The following is a 15,976-nucleotide window of genomic DNA, read 5'->3' as shown; positions in this document are numbered from 1 at the left end:
ACCAACAAAGACACACACACACAGGCTCACCCACACACACACATAAACCGGCTATTGCAGACAATGTTTGACTCTTTCTCTCTGCCTTTTTCCCTCCTTCCTCTTTCTCCCACTGACAATGAAATTACAAGCGATGCAGTCATCTTTCTGATGTCATTTACATGCGCTCCAAGACATAAAAAGGAATGATTTAACTTCTCTTGACCCGCGTTGCAGGGCCCACGGCCATTAACACTTGCTTGGACTGATCCATCAAGTGTGATGCGTCATAGGACAACCAGGACAAATCTGGCAACCCTTCTGTAAATCATCACCTGATTAACATCACAGCATCCTCACAGCCGGATGAGGATGTCAGCTGAACAACGCTGGCTTGTTTATGTAAGGCTAATTTAAATGCACATACAAACAATTCTCTGAATTTTCTTCAGCTTCTCTCTGGTGGCTGGTGTAAATATTTCATCAGCAGTTGACATACTCACCTACTTTTAAGTGGATGATGCAGCGAAACGGGGAAAGAGGGAGGATAATATTAAAAAGCAAGAGAGACCAAAAAGTAGAAAAACTATTAGCATTAAAGCCTATGCAACAGAGTATATATGTTGCAGGGTTAAAAGCAGCTCAACTGACAAGTAAAATGTGAAAGCAGCTAAAGCATCAAAGAAAGTTTAAGTGACGAAAGCGCTTGAAATTTAATTTAAAGTGTAAGTAAACGAGACAATATCCTGTGAAGCTGAGGAGCTGAAGCCTACAGGGAGTGTGTGGCGTCACTCACTCCAGGTTTGAATATTCCCTGCGAGCATTCAGGGTCAAACACAACACTGACACATTATCACAGCTGAAAATGATGCTAATGAGAGTGGTGGGAGTAAACTAGAATGATGAGCTAGTCCTGGTCATGTAATCTATTGTTAATATAGGAATATTAATTGTATCTGCTTTATATTGAGGGAGTTATGAGAGACATATTAAAAAAGGAGAAGCAAGAATTGAAGCAGCAGAGGCTCCTTGTGACAACTGATCACCAAGGGTTCAATTGGTGGAGCTGTTAACTAGTTTCTTTCATTATAGTGTTTCAGGCTCATTCAAAAAGCCTCTGCAGCATTCTCTGAATAATGCCATTACATTAGGGCTATTCCTCAGAGGATGCATTAATGTAATGAAATCCAAACTGCACCCAAACTGCACCCAATAACCTTTTCACAGACATCTGAAAACTAGGGAGATGTTGCACTGGAGCCCATAATTATTTTATCAGAATCCACAAAAAAGACATTCATCAGTTGTTTCAAAATGCTGTTTTAGTCATGAAAACAGGACACAGGAGTGAAGTGGAAAAGATGAAATCCCCTTCTGTCAGCAAAGCAAACATAATGCTCTTCTCAGACGCTCATCTTCAAATCCACAGAACAGTGTAATACATCCTTCCTTGATCCTACAATTACTCACAAAAGTTATACACCGACATGCAGATTTTTAAAAAAATGACATGATGATAACAAATGAGATTAAGGTTGGTCTCCTGGCAACAAGCCACTGTTATTTTAGAGAAAGTAAGGAAATGAATGAGGGATATTTCTGGTGGAAAGCCATCACTCATGCCAATATACGTCAGCATTTTTCTCATTGCACAAGCTGCAAAATCCAAATAAATCAACTCAGACTGGCATAAGGATTTATGGGGTGAATGACTCAATAAAAACCCTTATTTCCATGACTAATGAATGTAAACGTGCCATGCCGTAGCTTAATGCTGACACAAAAATAAAAAACTCACACAAGAGTTTCTTCTCCACGGCTCTGAAAAAGCCAAAGTCTTTGTCTTTACATGTTTAAATGCTTACAGCGTGATCATTTTTCCACAGTTCCTCTAAGATAGAGGACAGAGGTAGAAGACATGCATCACCGCTGCCTCCCACAGGCCGCTCCTGACACTGCAACAACAATGAGGGCTGATGACTCACTGGAAAAAAAGCCAGACAATGCTTCTTACCTCATCTTTTCTAATAGATTCTGAGACACACTCCCTACACATCCACGTGAATCAAAGCAAACAGAAGTGATGCCATGCAAGCTGCAAGCCTGTACAAAAAGGCTAGGGATGTGTAATCACCAAAGCTTTGTCCAAAATGTACTGTAATGTGACCCGGAGTTCATGCAAAGCAGAACAATGATTCACACGACGGCATGGCAGCCAAGTTTCTCTGCAATGGTTTGATGTAAGGGACATGGAAAAAACTATCTAGGGTTCATTTTGCATAACTAGGCCTGAGAGACTTAATCTGCTCTGAGTTTAATTTTTACATGTACTGTCAGGCATGTAAATGCTGATGGAGGGAATTCATGTCCAGTGTGATTGCATGGCATTAACACATTGATTAGGAAGAAACCACATGTGGTGAGTGGTTGGGAGCATTTATTTAATTTGTATTTGAAGAGGTAGTTTAAAATGATATGAAACAACTCGAAATAACAGGGTCTACTCGGACCGGTTTACATGCTTTAATGTTAAAAAACGCATTATTTCTGTCGTACTGATCATTGCTGCAGAACTTCTTTTCACCCTCTGTCTGACACACACACTCAATCGTGAGCTCTCTTGACCTTCACGGCTCTCTCTGCCTCTGAAGACACACCTCCGCGCGGGTAGCCCTGATTCACCCAGCCAAACCGTGTCAAACCAAGCCAATATATATGCATGTATTCACCCCTCTGTCTGATACACTCCCTTTGAGCTCCTGCCCCCTCACCGAGTAGCACAGTCTGCTCTGATTGGTCAGCTCCCACAAGCCTGATCAGGCCACGCCCACCCTTGTTTCTGCATTAGCATTAGCAGCAGGGTGCTGCTACCTCTGCACTGCATGCTAACACCAAGTTGAACAGGATGACCTACAAAATAAACAGTAAAACACCAAAAACACGGGAAAACTCACAGCTTCCAAGAGTGAAGTCGGTCCATCCTTGACCTTGAACCCTTACCGGCAGTCTGTAGTAAAAACGCACAAACACTAAAATAACACCAAAAATAAAGTGACTAGGCCGGGTCTCGTCTTGCTCATATAATGGACAGCAGAGAAGCTCCGGCTATCTCTTAGCTTTGTAATGGCCCAGCCAACAACACAACAATTATACCTTCCACCTTCTGGAGTCACATTAGCGAATAAACAACAATGGCGGACAGCGAGGTAGAGTCAGTGGGCGGGACTGGACTGTCACCTATAGGTGGTGCTGTTGAGGAAAAGGCTGAATACAAACAAGGCAGGCAGCAGCAGCAGTAGGGAGACAGTAACTTTCTTAGGCGTGGACTTTGGGTTTTGTCATTTTTAGAACTTTTACATGCAGAACAAAATCTATATAACACACTAAAGCACAGGAGAAACCCCAAAAGCATCATATGGCCCCTTTAACATGATGATCTTAAATCACAAGAGCCCACATCTAATTTAGGGAAAGTAGTATGTACTTGTTCAAGGATCGCTTTCCAAGTCTCATTCAAAAGTGGCCCAGATCATATTCCCATTGTGCCTTTAGTATATATAGGGCAAGTTGTAGTAATTGTCTTCATCTCGGGCAAATGTGCTAATACTTTCATCAGAGACCTAAATTCAGGCTACCAATAATGAACGTTACTGTTGAATCTGGGTTACGCTCATGTGATTTGGGTATTGAGTGTCTCATGAAAGGCCTGCAGGTAATCTGGCAGACTAGGGCAGGATCCTTGTGTCCTGACATGAGGTTTTGGCTGCATTCAGTACTCTTCATGCCTAACAAACCAGCAATTAGAAGAACCAGCACACTGCTGCTGCCTTTGTCTATATTATATTCTAACTAGGCCACTGGTTAATGTGCTCTAAATTCTACCTATCTCAGCCTAACGTTCATATGGAAGGATTCTCGGGCAGCCAAAAGCACCATGAATGTTTTCCACACTGAAGTGAAATGGCTATTTTTACACATGCTACAGAGAACTGGATGTGCAATTGTGTCAACTGGGTCAGAGGAATTTTTTATGGTCACTGCCCAATTTTTGCAGACAAGGCTGGCGGCGCTGCTGATTGAAATAGCAACTGTTTGGTTAATCACGGTTATATTAAAGACACATAGCCATTGCATGTATAAACAAATGACACAAAAGTAAAGGGGGGCTTTGTTCAGTCAACCCCCCGAAGATGTCGTAGTGATAGGATGACATCATCAGGGTTATTTCTGCTTACACATTTGTTACACACTGCAGATGTTGAGTTTGAAAGATGTGGACATTTACCAGGCAGGGAGGGTGTAACCAAATGTGGTTGCATTATGGGAAATGTAGTTTTTTTTTTGCGGCTTGACCCTTTTAGTCTCTTGTATTAGAACTAAAAGTCAGTGTTTATGAACGTTCAATATCTAATCAACTGAACTCATTGAAAAGAATATCTCTCTGGGTGCTACACTCCTGAAAAGTACTAAAACATAAAAAAATGTTTACACAATCATATTATGCAAATACTTAAGTCACTAATGCTTTATTCCACAAACAGTATAGTATGCATAAATGAGGACTATTTCTGCTTATGCAAAGTTATACTTTGCATGCACATGCAAAACACACATTCACATGTACTGTAACTTCAGCTGAACCACAGCTTGGGTTATTGACACTGCACATGTCTGTGAAGTCCTTTATTAGCCACGCTAGCAGCATGGCTCTATGGACGGTAATGTAGGTCTTATCTCAACAACTACTGGATGGATGAACACAACATTTTATATCAACATTTATGGTCCCGAGAGGATGACTCTCAATGAATTTGAGGTCACCCTGACTTTTAGCAGGCTTACATTAGCATTTAGCTCACAGCACCGCAGTGCAGCCTCACAGAGCGGCTCGCATGACCACAGACGTTACAAAGTTACATACACAACATACTTTGCCATTTCATACTAACAGGAAATTACACAATATATATGAAAATTGACTTCAATAAAACTGCAACTTGAGAACTTTTAACTTTGGAAGATGTAAGACTTATTTTTTGTTTTCTAAAATGTGTCTGGAGCTGCTTCACCCCCACCCACAATTTGTTTTAATGTTTTTCAGCTGTGAGCAGCAAAGTTTCCTTTGTGGACAATTGAATTGTGGAAGAACAGCGTGAATGAACAACCACACTCAAAAACCAATCATATTTACTTTAAATATTTTTAGACTCGGTATGTAGTATGGATGTGGGAGAATTAGTTAGTCTTGTTTCACTAGAAATACATTAACTTCCACATCTGTTAAATCCTATCCTCTCAATCTTTTCTTATTCAAGATCACACTCTTGGTGGAAGTTACATGCACTGTGTAATCTGAGCATATATCAACAAAGAAAAAGTGATAAAGTAATAAAGTAAATTATAACCCAGACTAAGTAGTGGGTGGTGACAAACTGTTATTGAATCACGTTACACTGATGTAGTTCCAATCTCCAATATTGTATCTGCTTTATGGATATGATTCTGTTTGGCAAACATTTGATTAAATTAACTATTGAGGTTGTGATCATGTCAGAGTTTCTTTACTTCTCATGGGAGTTGATTGTGAAACTGTCTGCTGAACTTGAAATGTAACGCTATTGTCTACTAAACCTTGGGCAGATTCCTACAATAAACAGGAGAAAAAAAAAAAAAGAAAAGAAAATGTTGCAATAAGCTGAAATCTCCTTTACACGCTCTCTTGAATCAATGCTCAGGGCCATGTAGCAGAAACAAAAACATGCAGCAACCAACCAATAAAAATGATGTGGCACTCAAACAAGAACAGACTTTTTCATTTGCCTGCCAGCCTAAAGAATGATGCCTTGTTTGCTGAATATAGTGGAAACTGGCAACATGTCAAAATCATGTCATGAAGTAGGAATTTTGTATTTCAGTGATGTTGAATCTTGCTGCTTTCTGTCAATCTTAAAGAAGAAATGAGGTCTGAAGCTCGCAGGCAAACTACACACACAAACACACATACCAAAACTGGCCATTAAAGCAAAAAAGAGAGGGAGTGTTTACACCAATGTAAGGGTGGTAACGACACAGAGGACGAGGTAGCCTAAATAAAGAGGACAAGGAAACCACATGGCCAGAAAAGCCCTCGCCTCAGCTATCAGCGGCAGCGACTTGGGACTCAACCACAAAACCCAGCAGCCGACCAAACGTCCCGCTTCATCACAGCTCCTGTATCATGACACCGATATAGGTCAGCAGTGCTAAAGCATCTGCAAATCTGCAGATTATCTCTGCCAGGTTTTTTTATGCTCTAATCAGACCAAATCCTCTTGAGTGGCGTTCACTCTTAAGTGGAATTCCACAGTTTGAACCACTGGTCCGCACCAACTATAAATGGGAGGCGGTATTAAGGTATCAGGATGCACATTACAGGGTTAGTGCTTCTCACCGGTTAGTGGAGTGGAACGAGTCTCAGGCAGAAAAAAACTGAGAGAGTGCACAAACAACCAAAAATATAAAAAAAACAATTTTAATTTGAGTTTCGATGCGTTTTTTTTTTTTATTGTATGTGTGTGTGCATGAAGAAATAAGTGAAGACAGTCGTTCAGTAAGGCAAGGAGAGGGAGGAAAGCGGTATAAAAAAACGTCCAAGCAAGCATTTCCCACAGTTGGAAGTGATTATTAAAACTGCAGGGGCTGTCTTTACTGCTCTACTACTTGGCCTCCACTTTGTTTACTAAGGTACAGTTGAGAGCCGGCCACGCCTGCACTAACTATGGTGTGTGTGTGTGTGTCCAACTTCCCTCTTGAATCTAGATGATTTATCACATATGCAGGTATTCATAATTGATGGTCCCCTGTGTGCTTAGTGTGACACCAAGTTACAGAGGAGAAAGAGGGCAAGTTTAAAAATAGGAAGGACACCTACCATCATCTCATCCATTATTAAACACAGCCCGGAGATCTGATCTGACATCCATTATCCCACTGCACACCCTGTGGGCTGAGGCAGAATTAATACAGGAGGCTACTATGACATAAGTGTGGGGGTGAACATTAAGACTAAATAATGGATTGTACACCAGGAAGAGAAGTGTGTGATATATGAGACTCTTTATATACAAACACCTGTCCCTCGTCTATGAAATACTTCCTGCATCCTTTTGGCTTAAACTTACAAAACCAGTTTGATCAGATTAAAAGTTGCCAGTTGGGTGAAATCTGAGTTGTTGAGGTAATTCTTTGATGTCCAGTATACTATATATACTATATATGTTTGCTTTTGCCATACCAGAGTGTCAGTCTCCGTGTCAAATGGGCAGGGGAAACAGCTGCAGCGTAAGTACACAGTCAAAAATAGAGGTACAGGAGAAGTAGGTTCTTCACAGATGTACTATATCAGGCACATAATGGGACCCAGATGCATACCGTGTGATCCACCATAAAAAGGTACAAAGTAGCTCCACATACTTTAAAGTACAGATTTCTGCTTATTCACCCTGAACTTATTGTAGAGTCGCCCAAGTTAGTTAAAGGGACATTTATTTACTCGTCATGGGTAGTTCAACTCAGCCTGTGAAAACCGGCTCTGGGGAACTCTTTAATGTCTGAGAAAATAACCCTGATTATTTCATCAGGTCTAACATAATATACAATTTATTGCATTATGAGAAATGTGGGATAAAGTGTTTTTGGAACTTGACCCTTTTCAGTCTTTTATATACAGGGACTAAAAGTCAGGATTTCTCAGCCTCTGCTGATTTGATTTTAAAAACTGAAACAAAGTTTCTTCCATATTCCCACATTTTACAAAAGGCTAATAGTAAATAGCTATTTAAAAGAAATAGAGCTAAGCATCTAGCTCTCTGTACAAAATAAAGTATAAAAACAACTCATTCCTCACTGCTCCTGATCAGACCACAACATAATATAACTTGTTAGTGAGCTTTATAGATGCTGTTAAGATCCCTAAGCTATAGGTATAAGTATACCTCCCAAAGCGTCAAAGTATTCCTCTAAGATAGTTGGTGAGGAATCATGACCTTGCTGCAACAATGGCGCCAACCCGTTGATCTATCTACACTGTCTCCTGTCTACATGCTTCCTGTCCAAGAGAGGGAATGCTTCCTGTCCAGAGAATATGTCATTCACATTTTGGTAAATACATATACATAATTATGCTTTTCAATATACAAATGGCAGCTTTTGCACATCAAAATGTATACTTCTGCTCCACTTCTGCACAGCCTTGCTGTACTATGAAGGCAATGATGCGCAGTATGTGAGTGTAACATGATGACCCATGCCCAACCCCACTACAAACTACTACAGACAAGATTTCCTGGTCTCTGGTCAGCTCTTGGACCCCTGAGTCCCCCCCCAACCTTGTAAACATGGGCACAGAAAAATACTGTAGTCTCAGCAAACTAAGGAAAATATATCAGCTACTCAAGCATGCTTGATGTGCTTTGAACTGACTTTGATGGCATAATATGAGCCGGATACACAGATGGGTATATTGACGATTTAACTTAAGATTGGTTTTATGGCTACAAGCGACAGAAAAATGCATTTATGTGTTTGTTTTGCACAAACAACTCTCACTTTTCAGGCCTCATTATAACTGAGTCTTGACTGCCTGCCTCTTGATGACTTTATTATAAGATCAGCAGGCGCTCTGGGAGCACGGAGAGAGACAGCAGCCATAATTGACAGCAAATTAGTTGCAGGAAAATGGCACATTGATCACTGTTACGCAACAACACAGGAAAGGGTTAGTCAGGTCAGTGTGGACGAGTCCCTGAGGATGCAGAGACAAGAGGTGACTTCTGAGGAGAGAATAGAGCCTGTTTTAACATAGGGCAATATGTCATGCCTTCACAATACCATCATCATCCTCATTATAGACAAATGATTTTCTGAGCGCATATACCAGGCTGTAGAGAAACGGACTGTGTCTTTGGCAATTTTTATCTTCGTCATTACTCAGCTGTTTCTCAGGTTGCAAGGTGCACATGAGGGGGGGTCAGATGACAGAATGAACTAAAGAAGTGTGCACGTCTTAGTGTGTGTGTGTGTGTGTGTGTGTGTGTGTGTGTGTGTGTGTGTGTGTGTCCTCTTTCTCCTCCCTTTGGAGCTGTAGGTGTATATTTCAGTTACTTGGCAACCCCTTTGAGAAAGTTTTAACAATAGACACCCTGCAGAGTCAGACGTTGGGGATATGCACCAACAAGTGACAGCAGAATGATAGAAATGTCACTATTTTCATATAAATAATAAACGGTGTTATCAAAGGTAGAGGACTGTAGGTAGTGCAGCTTTTAACTTAAGTGTTATAATAGTAGTAATAGTCCTTGAGCAAGGGATTCAACCTCTCTACCCTAACCTCTGACCCCCTACAGGGAGGGAAGAAAGCCTCTAACAGTATATATTGGTTGTGATGTATAGTATTATGTGCATTCAGTCTTGTGTGTGCAGAACTAACAGTTTTCCTCACCATCAACACTGACGTCCTGACAGCCTCGGAGACGCTCTGCCTGAGCTCTGCGGCGGTGCCCGGTTTGTTGAGCCCCCGGGTGAACTTCCTCGCCTCAGGTGGAGCAGAAGCCATAGTATAGCCCACCTTTCATCAGACAGACAGGTTACTGAGAGGAGCAGAGTCCCGAGGCGGTGGTACGGAGGCTTGAAATCCTGCGCTCCGGTGCTGTCCAAAGTGCGTAAATGCACACACAGGCGCCGGTCTATCCCGCCATTGCGCTTCCTTTAAACTTTACACAAGCTCGGTCGCATCTACAGTAGAAAGAGCAGTTCCAGGAGACATGAAGATGACCTCCCTGATCGACAGCAGTCGGACAGTAACATCCAAAGCCTGCTGTGCTCTGTCCCGCCAGTCAGCGCAGGTCCCTTGCGCAAACTGGCACGCCCCCCTTCCTCAGTGTAATAATGCTCAGTGGGACAGCACTGTAAACTAATTCATCCATCATATCTGGAGGCTATAAGGGCGAACTACTGTACATAACATGCCTGCATTATTTCTAGTGACACCCAGCAGTGACTTTATAGTGTCAAAATACCACTGTCTTCCATCTGCGGTATCACTATGCTTTTATAATAGATAATAAATAGGAATATTAAAGGCCTCAGAGACTTGGATGACAATTAATGCCTTAACTGTTGTATCAATACAGTATTTGAGCAGCACTAAATACTGTTTTGGGGTTATATAAGTACAAACCACGCACTGTTCTGCCGTAGGCACAGGATAACATTGCCACCTGCTGGAATAATTATTGTTTTAACCACTCGGGTTGTGCTTTAGGCTTTAAACTCTGTATAAAGTTATTTGACCACACAGAGGCAGTAAAGTAACACTAATAGTTGAATATCTACTGATGCCTTTATTAGCAATCGGGAATTGTAACTTTAAGTAGAAGGGTTGAAAAAGCATTAAAAAAATGGGATATCCGTGGGAATATTATTAATAATGTATATGTATTATTGGGCTATTATCATGTTTTCATGCAGAATTAGATAATTACTGGATTATATCTTGCACATTGCGATATTATTATGTGTCACTGTTAACTTGCACATCAATTTATCAATATTTGTACAGCTTTTCATCCATTTATTTAAATTCACATTGTCTCTCGTTTTATATTTGTATCTGTTGTTTCTTTTTATAGTATTGTTTATTTATATTTTTCGATGTTTATTGTTATGCACCAAAAGCAAATCCCTTTTAATAAACCCAATCCTGGTCCTCATTTCTCTCTCTTCTTCTATTTATTCTCTTTCTCTCTTTACTTCTATCTCTCGCTTTACGATATTTAAAATAAGGGGTCTTAATTTCAGATTGGTTTCACTGCAACAAGTGACAGAAAAAAAAAAAAAAGCATTTATGCGTTTGTTGTCAAAACTCGTTGCCCAAACTCCGACAATCTCACGGAGAGCCTGAACGCAGCACGTGTTTCCAGGGTGTTGTGTTCAAAGTCTGCGGCACAGCGGCGCTGCAGCCTCCCTCCTGGCTGTGTGGGACTGTCCTCCCTCCCCCTCCCTCCCCCCCTTCAACACCAACCCACAGCAACCTGATACCGGAGACGAGCGGTCCAGACAAGCCTGCAAACGAGGCGTTCCCAGCCGCCCTTGTCTGTCTGTCTGACTGTCTGTCTGTCTCTCTGTCTGTCTGCACCGGCGGAGCTCCGAGCCGTCAACGCCAAACGCGAGCCGACCGCCTCGGGGAAGATCACATCAAGAAGAAGAGATATCTATTCACTCAACCCCGTCGTCTGCCAGCTCGGGAGCAATAATCCCCGTCTATCGCAGAGCAGGGAAAAGAAATCTCACGGCTAGAGACGCTGTTGACCTGTGATTTATTTATTTATTTCTTTCTTTCTACCCCAGAGAGAGAGAGAGAGAGAGAGAGAGAGAGAAGGAGACCGTGAAATGAGACGGGACGCGGGGGGACTCACTGGTTAGCTGTTAGGCTAACATCGGTTAGCAGCCAGCTTGTTAAAACCCTCACCGAGCTAATTTGGCTATCGCTCGTATGCCAAGTTGTTCCCCCCGTTGTGTGGGGCTGTTTGGGGGCATGGCGTGTGTGTGCGCGATTTAGTTGTGTGTCGGTGATTTTTCTCTGCTGGTATTTACCCTGTTTGCCCCAAAGTTTTGTCGCCCTGGGCAGCTAGCATGTCGGCTAGCAGATATGGACGTTGTTCGCTGGCTAGCTGTAGATGGCAAACAAGTTAGCTGCCTGCTTTATAGGGACTAACTTAACTTTTTGTTTTGTTTTTATTGGCAGTGAATTATTAGTTATCAAATCACGTCCACCGACCTTCTCTTTTTTCCTCTATTTTTTTAAATTTTTTTTTTTTTTTGCATCATTTCTCGATGTGCTCCATGCCTGAGAGATCAGTTCAAGTTATTGAGCTGACGTGAGGAAAATAAGGGAGTTAAAGAAGAACAACAACAACATAAAAACAACAACAAGACGTTTAACGGGACTTGGAGGAGCTCCAACTACGAGACCAAAGTCGAGGTACACTGTCATGGCTGTCATGGGCCGGATCACGATGAAATCTCTCGCCAAATTTGGGTTTTGCCTGACGATCCTGCTCACTTCTGTGGCCGGTAAGTGGTTTATTAGTGATTTATTTTTTATTTTTTTGGATAGTGGGTGGGGGGATGTGCTTCTCATACATATTTAATGCTTTCATTTGGTTTTCTGCTGTCTGTATTTCGTGCACACAGACAGATTTGGTGCAGATGTTGTCGCTTGAATAATGTAAGCTACTTTAGGTTCTACCCAAATTCAGTTTTTTTTTTTAAAGCTCTGGTGTGGATTAAAGGCAGTCAATATCAAGACTTAATTTTCCTTACTCATCATATCATCCGTGTGTTTCTATCAGACCAGCCTGCTCTGTCTGTCTGTCTGTCTGTCTGTCCCTTATCTACCTTTTCCATCTTGCTGTCTGCCCCGGGTTATTTCTGGAGGGATCTTTGTGGCTCATCTCATTGTAGTCAAGTTGAACCTTCATAGATATCTCCTCTTTATACGGAGTAGCAAATTCACCCTCTGGCTCCTTTTTTTTTTTTTTTTTAATCACTCTGTGTACAAAAGGCCTGGAAAAACACTGCCAAACATACCGCAGTCCTTGTCTGCCAAGTTGTGCCCCCTGTTCAAGACTTTGGGCTGAAGCCAGGGCTTCTGTGAGACCTTGAGTGTGATAAGATAGTAGCCGGGCTGCACAGAGACATGGAGGAACAGTGCACGCAAGAGGGAGGAAGAGGTGGAATGTGTGGGAAGACAGGAAAGGTATTTTACAAGATGGGTAATTTGGGTGAGAGAAGTTCAGCACGGTGCTTATGCTTTGGCTCTGTGTTTAAAAGAAGGTGGTCCTGTTGCCTGGTTTGCTTATCCGGCGTTACAGCCGAGTACGTGGGTGTGAATGTGTGTATAAACAGCTTGTTAATAATGTATTATGGATGGAAGAGCATCAACAATAACACACACACACACACACTCGTAGACAAGGTATATTATCAGAAGACCGGGATAATAACTGCTGTTGCAGAGGAGTGTATCTAAATGTGAAGCAGAATACACAGTTTTGCTCGTGGTCATCACTTAAAGCTGGTAGTGCAGAGAGACTATGCCACAATTTGCATTTAAATTTACATTTGACAGGCCGAGTGGTTGTCTTGTCGCTTTTTAATTCCTATTTCCGTAAAAAAAAAAACGACAAGCAAAGACTGTCATTGTTAAGGCCCAAACAGCATCTTCTGACACCCTCACGCATAAACAAATGGACAAAGATTTAGAAACATGGGAGTAAGTAGATAAGTAAGGCACAGGAGAGGGGTGATTCAGTGGGAGAGAGCAGGACATGAAGCATTTACAGAGGAGATGAGTTGTCAGGTTGTGACGTAGGGTCCGTGGCGGTGGGGCGGGGGGGGTGGGAGGCGGAAAAAGCTGAGTGCAAATTTTCATCCCCAATTGTAACGTTCAGCAAAATGTAAAACTGTAATTCATCATTTCAGCATGCACATTGGACGACTTCTCATCACCACGAGATAATGTTCCCCCGATCAGCTCACCTTTTATGAGACATGACACGCAAATTAGTATTCCCTGAGAGCAGTTTAACGACTACAGCGACTGGCAGAGGATTGACATATTCACTCAATAATCAGTACATGGACGATTAATGGATACTTATACGCACACGTGCCATGTAAACAGCCAATAAATTCAAATCGTTGCACTGTGCGTAATTAATTAGTCCGGCAGTCAGACTTTGTTGGCATAATGACTGTAGAGAGACTCTCTCTCTCTCTGTATGCTGCCGTTTTGTTCCTGAATGCAACGCAGAGATACCCCAGTGCCCACTTCTTAGGATGTTACTTGTTATGATGATGATGATGATGAGAGGAAGCAGAGGGCCAGATAGCGTGCAGCAGCGTGTTAGTCATCTCTCTGACCCAACACTTTCCCCTTTGCTCCCATTGTCTCAGCTCCAATATCATTTCTGTTTTTCCCTTTTTCCCACCTCGCCCATTACTGTTAATTTCTTTTTTAAAATGATTAATTTCCTTCCACCTGCCATGTGTTTAACCTGCTTGCAGCTGAGCTTGGGTCGTCCTTCCGCTCCCTGTCCCCTGTCCCCTGTGACTAATCAGTGAGTGGGCGTATGCCTGCTGCTCCAAAAACCTGTCTGAGTAGAAGCAGTTCCAAACAAGCCCGCAGACACTACCTGCGGCGTGTGACCACAGGTGTTCTTAAGTAGTAACATTAAATCAGACTTTAGCCCATATTCTTATCAAGTTCAACTTGTAGCACATGCTCATAATGTATGCCACAACCCACATTCAGGCAGTCATTTTTTTTTTACTGTTGACCCAGGTAAGCTAGAGGTTTGAGAGGTCCAGAGAGGATTAGAGCTATTATATTATATTATTGTACCAGAGAATATAAAGAAAGGACTGCTCATTTGCTCCGCTTGTCCAAACTCTGTAGCTGTGTCTCTTGAGCCCCATACTGTGGCGGTGACAAGGCCCACTGTTCCCCAACCAGGCCGCGTCCTGGGCCACGGGGGACTCTTGAAGCTGTCCGCTCTGCGGTCACATCAGGGGCTCAACAGAAAGTGAAGTTATTGGCTCGAGATTACAGACTTGCACTGAATGGCTGCGAGTCTGTTTGCCGCTCGGGCTAGCTCAGATCGGAGCCTGCAGAATTTGGGGAGCCAGGTACAGACTGCTTTCAGCCCTGGCATTTAGAGGATGAGGATGAATCAGAATTACTTAAATGCCAAGTACAATACATGCTCAGGAATTTGCCTCGGTGAGATTGCAGCAGAGACATTTTTGAAAACCAGGAAAGGAAACAATAAATCTCCCTGTTGTATTATGGGCTGCAACTAAAGATTATTTTCATCATCGGTAAAAGGGGAACACATCAGAGTGTGTATCCAGGTGTTGGAGCAACATCCTCCGACTAAACTGGCAGTGGTTGATCTGCATTGTGGATAATGTAGGCACCAGGTTTTTGTGGACTAAAAAAGACGATAATGTGGTTCTGCTGCATAGATTTTCATCCGTTTAATTGTCTAATCATAATTTCCTGAAGTACGAGCTGGCAGCTTCAAATTACTTTTTTTGTCCAACCAACAACTGTTATCTTCTTAAGATATAAAAAAGAGGAAAAACAGCAAATTAATACAACTAGGAGGTTGTGAATGATTTAACCCATTATCAAAATTGCTGATTAATTTCAATCAGCTAATCGATTAATTGCCACCAGCTTATACCACATCCTTATCTCTGTAATAATAATTCAATTCCATTTGTCATGAAAGGCTTTTATGTTAATTAGAAGGAAAGACAGAGACTGTAATAAAGCAGCACAATTATAAGAACAGGCGTAGAAATTAATTCTGTACATGGTGTAAAAAATGTGTGTGACATTATTGCGTGTTTCACTTAATTATTGGAACCGATTTTGCCCAAATCCCCGGGGCCCGCGTTGCCAAGCTGCATCACCTTTGACTCTCAAGCTAGTCTGCTGAGTATGCAGTATAGTCTTCTTGTGGATGTGGATGCAGCATCCCTCTGGAGGTAAACACGAGGATGGTAAACTGGGTAAAAGTAGCTTGGAAAATGTTGAAATCAGTTCAAGTGAAACTGTGAGGCAACTAGCGTGTAAATGCAAAAATAGAGGTAATGCAATGATGTGGAAAATAAGCAAGTAGTAGCCGAAGCTGAAGGATATTAAAGCACTTTGCACACTTTGAGGCCATAATATGTTGCGCTCATTCCACATCATCATTTCGAGAAGAGATGACACTGACTGCAGATAGAAACAGACCAATGAATGAATGCTGGGTGGGTAGGTGGGTGGGGGGGGAAGCCCATTTGGTCTCTAATACAGCTAGCGTTGTACTCTATTAGATGAAAAAATCAATGTCTGTCTCTCTTAGTACCTTGGTTTGAGTTCTGAGCAGAGGTAAAGGCAAAGCGA

General features: G+C 42.1%; 2 protein-coding genes across 3 annotated transcripts in view; one reads left to right on the top strand and one right to left on the bottom strand.

Annotated features, from left to right (window-relative positions):
- Positions 1 to 9,856, bottom strand: part of dock9b (dedicator of cytokinesis 9b) — a 54,485-nt gene extending 44,629 nt beyond the window's left edge. For both annotated transcript variants that reach the window (XM_051427959.1, XM_051427962.1), the window contains exon 1: positions 9,458 to 9,856. In XM_051427959.1, the coding sequence (XP_051283919.1) occupies positions 9,458 to 9,571 (114 nt within the window). In that variant the 5' untranslated portion in view covers positions 9,572 to 9,856. The remainder of the gene's footprint in view (positions 1 to 9,457) is intronic.
- A 1,174-nt stretch (positions 9,857 to 11,030) lies between these two features.
- Positions 11,031 to 15,976, top strand: part of LOC127378739 (bone morphogenetic protein receptor type-2) — a 32,134-nt gene continuing 27,188 nt past the window's right edge. The window contains exon 1 of the mRNA XM_051427971.1: positions 11,031 to 12,090. Coding sequence (XP_051283931.1) covers positions 12,009 to 12,090 — 82 coding nt within the window. The 5' untranslated portion in view covers positions 11,031 to 12,008. The remainder of the gene's footprint in view (positions 12,091 to 15,976) is intronic.

Source organism: Dicentrarchus labrax, unplaced genomic scaffold, assembly GCF_905237075.1.
Source record: "Dicentrarchus labrax unplaced genomic scaffold, dlabrax2021, whole genome shotgun sequence".
NCBI classification, from domain to species: domain Eukaryota; kingdom Metazoa; phylum Chordata; class Actinopteri; family Moronidae; genus Dicentrarchus; species Dicentrarchus labrax.
The sequence above is the reverse complement of the archived record's forward strand: the minus strand, read 5'-3'. Positions and strand labels throughout refer to the sequence as shown.